General features: G+C 53.5%; 1 protein-coding gene across 1 annotated transcript; it reads right to left on the minus strand.

Moving 5' to 3' along the window:
- Positions 1-1,291: 1,291 nt before the first annotated feature.
- Smim38 (small integral membrane protein 38) lies at positions 1,292-1,614 on the minus strand. Its single transcript, XM_055614544.1, has one exon. It carries the CDS (start codon positions 1,503-1,505, stop codon positions 1,350-1,352), a length of 156 nt encoding a protein of 51 aa, XP_055470519.1. The 5' UTR covers positions 1,506-1,614; the 3' UTR covers positions 1,292-1,349.
- Positions 1,615-7,261: the final 5,647 nt, after the last annotated feature.

A 7,261-nucleotide genomic window follows, 5' to 3' on the forward strand; every position in this document is an offset into this window, starting at 1 on the left:
ACAACCGATTACTCAAACCAGTCCCCAAAAGGCCATAACTAAAAACAGCAGCCCAGGCCATGGCAGAGGCCAGGAGGGGCACTGCTGACTGTCATGTTCCTGCCAGTGACTTCTCAACTGTGAATGGAGCCCTTAAGTTGCTTTTGTCACAGTATTTATTTCAGCAACAGCCAGAAGGCTTAAGGCTCTGTGACATCATGATTATAAGACACAAAACTCGGGGTTCCCAAGGGACCGCCTTTCATCCTTATTGTATTGTCTCCTTGTACATGGAAGCCATGTAAAGTCCCTGGAGTGGCTGCAGCCTTCTTCAGCCATGAAGCCCTAAGCCATGTGCCAAAGAGGGCAAAGGAGAAGTGAGTCACTGCCGGTCCCAGAACTGCCACACTGCAGCCTCCAATGCCCATAGGCACCTTGCTACAGGGTTTGCTTCAAGGGGGAAACGGGGGACTGCTGACCACTGCCACCATCACGGAAGGTTGGCAGAACCCATGGTCTGCTGTCTTCTCACCGCATTCCGTCTCACACGCACTGCGGGTGAATGAATTCACATGTGTGTGAACTGTGAGCTCTTCTTACTCCATCCAGTGCCACCAGGGCTGCTCAGGTGAGTCTAAACAAACAAAACAACAAAACCCCACAGTCTCTTGAAAGCCGCATCACCCGTTCCATAGGCTCATTCCCGAGGTGGGAAACTGAGGCTCCAATAGGTAAACAGTTGTCTCAAAGTCAAGGAGCTGGACTTGAGCTCCATCTCATGAGGCCATCTTGAGACCCTCCGCTGAGGTCTGTCCGGAGAGACTGAGGCAGCTGTCTGCATCCAGTGGCTGGTTAGGACAGCAGAGAGCCATGACAGCATGGCCTTGGGAGCAATGGTAGTGGTTACCCTCATGGCCTCACCACACAACCCCAGCCTCTTACACAGAGAAGTAAGGAAGGGCCAGGCATTTCTTGGGGCACACTCTGCCATGGGGGCCCAGAACTTGGTGATAATGGTTGCCTTGACAGCCATGTGACCAGACACCCGCCGATAGGGACAGTCCTAACCAGTCAGATCAGCTTCTGGGCCTCTCTGAGCCTCTGTCTCTTCTACTGCCCTCTGGTTTGGGCAGAATGGGGAGGACATAAGGCTCTTGTACCTGCCTGGATGGTGAAGGGTTAGGGAGGTTAACCCAAACTCGAGGACTCTTTGGGCAGGTGTGGAGGGGCATGGCAGGGGAGAGTAACAGTGTCCTGTAAGAAGGTATCTAGGGCACTCAAAGACAGGTAGATAGCCCACGGCCTCCTGCCCACCCACAGAGGGGTGATGAAGTCCCCTCCTGGGTTGGGTCTCCACTGGTCCCCCTGGCTTACTCTTCCTTGGGTTTGCCAGGCTGAGGCCGGGCCAGTCTATAGTCCATATAGGTCCCCAGACAGGACCACAGAATAAAGCGCACCAGCAGGATGACAACCAGGAGCACCATGAGTGGGTCGGGGCCAGCAGCGTCCCCCAGCCAGGAGGCCATGCTGAGGAGGAAGGCCACCGCACAAGGGCAGAGCAGCAGGAGCCTCCCTGAGCTGGGTCCTGCCTGCCTGCTGGTGGCCCCTTCTGAGGGACAGACCCCGGCAGTCCACAGCCAGCCCTTCCCACTGCGCACAGGGCCTCCCCGCCTGTGAGGGGACAGTTGGGGCTACAGGCGGCCTCCTTGGTCAAGAGGCCCGTGTACCATTCATGGGGAGCTAAGCGCTCCGTGCACCGACAATGGCAGCATTGTCCAGAGGCCCTGGCGGCGGGAGGCCTGCGGGAGCCCGCCTCCCGCGCTGTCCCCGCGGCCCCTGCCCGCCAGGCTGACGTAATCCCCAAACATCTCCGGCGGCGGCAGCTGCAGGGCGAAGCAGCCGCCTCCTCCGGGCCTTTCCGGCTGCCGCAGACAATCGGGTCCTTTCTCTCCCCAATTAGCTATCACTTCTGGAGGCCGGCGCGGTCCGAGGCTGGGCGGGCTGTGCAGCAGCAGCAGCAGGCCCGCACCGAGCGGGGGCCACGAGGCTTGCAGGGAGGCCCGGCCCAGCAGGGAGGGCAGCAGGGAGACTGTGCGATTGAAAAGAGGAGAGAGGCACAGAGAGGGGGAACAGTCGGCCGGAGCCCAGAGACGACCCCAGACATGGCTCAATTAGCACACAGGCTGTGAGCAGAGTCTCCACGGCAGCTCCAGCTTGTGGCTGTACGGGGGTGGTCAACACAAACCGCCCCAGAAAGGGTCTGGCACCTGGGGGGAGTGGGTTTAATCTTCACACCACCACCCCCGGGGAAAGCAGCCACTGGAGGTGGGCTGCGCAGGACCTACTCCAGCCCCACAGGAGGTTTCTGGGAAGGAACCCCTCTAGCCCCCCAAGCCACCCACCACAGGGCCGGCAGCTGATTAGCCTGGGACTTGCTCAGTGACAGTGGGGAAGATACTTACTTCCTTAAACCTAGGGCTCCTTGCTGGGAAATGAGGTCAGAGCCCCCTGCTCCGAAAGACAAAGAGAGAGTATTTAAATAGGCCCAGCACCCCCCCCCCCAAGAGCAGACGCCCTGGGAACACACGCCCAGAATATTCCAGAAAAACAGCATCTGCTCAGTTATGTCCGTCTGCCATCCACATGTGTGTGTGCGCACCCGCGCACGCGCACACACACACACACACACACACGAGGACCCTGTGCCCCTGCATGGACCACTCTGGGCCCTCAAAGCTGAGGTCTTCTTGGGAGAAGAAACAGCTGGCTTGCTGTCACCTACCTCTAATACCACCCCTGTGTCGCTCAAAGCAGGACCTCACCTGCAGCCAAGGGCACTGTGGGAGGAACCAGGGTGCCCGGCCACCAGGTCCTGAACTTCCAAGCCAAGTTGTCTCACCAGGAACCAGTCCAACAAGTCGCCAGAGACGCAAGGAGGCCCTTCCACACCGAGAACTTCTGTAGCCCATCACCGACCGCCTCTCACCAGTCCTGAACACTTTCCTCCATGGCATTACGAGCTTTCGCCCTGGACAGCCTTTCTAGAAGGTTCCAAATAACAGCACACTGAAAGGATTGGCACACAGAACACCTTAGGATGGGAAGCGGAGATTTTGAGGGTAGTATTCACAACACTGACCCAGAGCCTGCCAGGTGCACAAGTTTACCTGCGTCCACACGCCACCTCTCACCCCGCAGCTGGAGCACCCCTGGGGCTGACGGAAATTGTCTTCTACTCTGTAGTTCATGGGGTGTCTTACCAGGCCACCCAGCCCTGCACTCTCAGGACAACACTTTTGCAACAAGTTCTGGATTTATTTTTCTATCGATCCAAAAGTAAGTGAAGATCTAGAAATTAGGAGCCAGGCCCACCCAGAAATCACACCACACGTTTGCTAGTCAAGGGCTTCTGGAATGTCCTGGAAGGTCTTGCTCACTCCCTAAAGAAACCCAAGTGCATTTGGGCTGAGGGTCCCCAGATGGACACCGCCATGTTCTTGGCAAGGGAGGAAGCCAAAGCCTCGGCCCGTGTTTTCACTCACCTGAGAGGCCACATCTCTAGGTGAGGCTGACTCTCAGAAGCCGGAGCTGTCTGCCCTGAACATGGTCACCAGCTCAGGCCCACCAGACTGGTGGAGCCAAGGTGGCCTTGAACAAAACTCTGTTTGTCAAGCACGCCGTCAGATAGGTAAAGTCAATATTGTCCCAGATCACATGGCATCAAGACTCAGGAGACTCTAGGGTCAAGGAGGCCTGACCCTTGCTATTCCCAGACCTATGCCTCTGGGAGTTGGCAAACACAAGGTCCATGAGTCCTTCAAGGAAGGAAGTGTGTGGCCCTTCTCCCAGGTACAACACGGAGTTGCTCTAGGAGAGGAAGTCAGTGGTGATGCTGGAGGAAAAAACAAGAAATCAATGGAGATGATACAGACACAGCTTCTCTGCCTTGAGGACCCCAGAGTGCTCCCCACTGTGGCGAAAGGGACTCTGTGAGTCACCCACAACTGTCAGTGATGGTGAGCATTGTCTGTGCTCTTCTTGGTCCCTGAGGACCTCCCCAGCCTCAGTACAGGGCTACAGGAGCTGTCCCCCGGACAGACCTTTACCAATCCTTGACCATACAATGGATGAGCCCTGGGTCCCCTGGGCTAACTCAAGGGTACCTAGCCACTAGATCATCCCCAAACTGGAAGAATGGGACTGCGCCCGAAGTCAATCCTCTTTGATAGCTTCCTGCACCCCTGCCTTATTTCCTGGATCTCCTACCGTCTTCTTGGACCATCACATCCTGAAGCACCTGCTACTGGACACAACCCAAGGCAACATGAAAAACCTAGAGACACAAATAGCATCTGCTATAATATTCAGAGCTCAGCCTCGAGGGTTCTTGTCCCTTGTCATAGAGGAGAGATTAGGGGACTCTGGCTATTTTCAAGGCTTGAAGGGGCCACAGTGACTTTCTATACCTAAATGTTCAAGCACTGAAGTGACAAGGGGCAGGTCCTTACTCACTGTTTCCTGGTGCCCGGCCAGGTATAAATCCAGTCACCAGTGAGGCCCATGGAGAAGACTGGGGTGAAAATCAGGGAGGAGGAGGCTCCGGCTCCTGCCAACAGAGGCATGGTCCCCACAGGAGGGGCCTTGTTGTCCCTACCAAGGACAGCAAGAGGAATAAGCCCAAGTATCCACTCAGGTGTCTGCTCAGAGCCCTCAGCAAGCAGACCTGTGTCCATATGTCACATTTTCACACAGCCACCGTGACTCCTGACAGAGAGCGATGCTCGAACTGGTGGTACCTCACAGGGGAAGGCCTGCTTAGACATCATGACATCACACATCCCTGGACTTGAACGCCTGACTGAGGGCATAGGTTCATATTGTTTTGTTTTGTTTTGTTTTGTTTTGTTTTGTTTTGTTTTGTTTTGTTTTGTTTTGGGGGGGGAGTGTTCATGTGAGTGGGTGTACATGAACTATAGTATCAAACAGGACTCAGTGGGAAGGCCGGAAGTCAGCCTCAGGTACTGTTCTTCAGACACCACCTACCTTTTTATTTTATTTTATTTTTTTATCTTTAAGACAGCCTCTTTCCCTGAGCTGGAGCTCAACGAGTAGGCTGGGCTAGCCGGCGAGCCTGGTGATATGCCTGTCTCCACCTCCCCAGGGCTGGAATCACAAGCCTGTGTGATCACTGGTGACATTTGGCTTCTTCATGCAGGTTCTAGGCATGAAACTTGGGTCCTCACTCCTTGTGTGGCCAGCTCTTTAACAACGGACCAAACAGTCTCCCCAGTCCAATGCTCACATTTCCTTTTTATCCTGGCACTTACAACCTCTGAATTCTCACATGTTTCTATATCACAAGCTCTCACGGATTGAGGTCTCTAGGGCAGGTTAAAGGAAACTCACATTTCATTAGACCAGAATTTATTTTTATGCATTACTCACGGGTGTTTTGCCTGCATGTGTGTCTGTGCACTGTGTGTGTGTGCAATGCCCACAGAGGCCAGAAGGGGGCATTGGTTCCCCTGAAACTGGAGTTACAGACAGCCGTGCGCAGCCATGTGGGTGCTGGGAATTGAACCCATCCTCTGGAAGAGCACCCAAAGCTCTTAACGGCTGAGCCATCTTCCCAGCCCCTAACGGTTACTTTTACCTTTTTCGCAAAAACCAGACACTCATACAGACAGCGGGCAAGAGAACAAGAGAGAGAAAGAGAACCTTGCAGATGTGTGTGGATTATAAAGGAGTAAACTGTCAAATATTGCCAAGATGGAGCCCCAGACACTGGGGAACACTCAGAGCACGTGGAAATCCTGAGGGCAACTCTGGAGGAAAGTCTATGGCCATCCTACTTCTTCCCTGAGACCCTCCCCCCTACCCCAAACTCTTGCCACAGTGGTGCTTGGCATATGTACATACATACCTAGAAAACAAGAATTCAGGAGGCAGAGCAGGTCATAAGTTCTAACCTGAACTATAGTATCAAACAGGACTCAGTTCAAAAAAACCCCAAAAGGATGTGGCAGAGGAGCTAAGGCCCAGCAGGAAGAGTGGTGCATGGTGGGTGTGGTGGTCTGCCTGTAATTCCTGCCTTGGAAGGCAAACCACCAGCCCTACAGTCAAGCCCTATAGTCAAGCCCAAGGTGAAAGAGCTGCCTCGTTTGTTGATCCTCGACACAACTTTAGGTTTCCGTATACACATGCATGTGCCTACCCATGCAAACCTACACACACATACCACACACATACCACACACATACACACATAGAAATGTGTGGCAGGCATGGCAGCAGTGCATACCTTATAATACCTTATAGTGGGGAGACCTACGCAGGAGAATCAGAAGTTCAAGGCCAGTCTGCATTACCAAGTAAATGGGCAGCCTGGGCAAGACATGAGACCCTGTCTTGGAAAAAAAGAAGAAAGAAAGAAAGAAAGAAAGAAAGAAAGAAAGAAAGAAAGAAAGAAAGAAAGAAAGAAGGAAGGAAGGAAGGAAGGAAGGAAGGAAGGAAGGAAGGAAGGAAGGAAGGAAAGAAAGAAAGAAAGAAAGAAAGAAAGAAAGAAAGAAAGAAAGAAAGAAAGAAAGAAAGAAAGAAAGAAAGAAGAAAAGTAAAAAGAAAGGAAAAAAAACAGTCCCTGAAATCAACAGAACGTGCTTTTCAAAGCAGATTGCCCCTCAATGCTTGAGACCCCCAGACAGGCAAAAATAAATCTTTCTTCCTGCACCACAAAGGCAGATTAACACCGCCGCTGCTGTCGGGACGAGTGGGGAGGTGGAGGGCTGGGTCAGTGAGGGGCTTGTGTCCTAAGGAGGGGCAGCCCTCTGAAAAGGCCGCTGCAGGCAGAGCCTGAGGAGGCCGTCTTGCAGCCAGTGAAAGCCAGTGTGTAACTCTGCCTGGTGATCAAACAGCCTGCAGGCCGCTGTCAGCCCAGAATGAAATTCCAAATAAATTAGCCATGTCCCAGAAGCCATCACAACACCGGATTAGAGTGTGCAAAGGAGCGTAATTTATTCAGCCTCCCTTGTCAGAATTCCTAATGGCCTCCCTTGGTATTTCTCATCTCAACTGACAGTCCCAGGGTGGGAAGGGACAGCGAGCCCCACGTGGAACGCACTCGGCTTCATACCAGAGGTGCTAATGGTCCAATTGCACCTACAGTGTAGACAAAGTCATGTTTTTAGGGGCATTTCTGCAGAGCAGTTACCACGCCTAAGGGGAGGCAAGCTGTCGGGGACATCTCAGGACATACGCGGCTCTCCCATGCCTTAGAATCTGGGAGG

This window comes from Psammomys obesus, unplaced genomic scaffold, assembly GCF_907164565.1.
Source record: "Psammomys obesus unplaced genomic scaffold, mPsaObe1.curated_primary_1811, whole genome shotgun sequence".
Lineage (NCBI taxonomy): Eukaryota > Metazoa > Chordata > Mammalia > Rodentia > Muridae > Psammomys > Psammomys obesus.

Bases quoted from the DNA above. Each gene is read 5' to 3' on its own strand.
- Smim38 (XM_055614544.1), bottom strand. From the start codon at position 1,505: ATGGCCTCCTGGCTGGGGGACGCTGCTGGCCCCGACCCACTCATGGTG.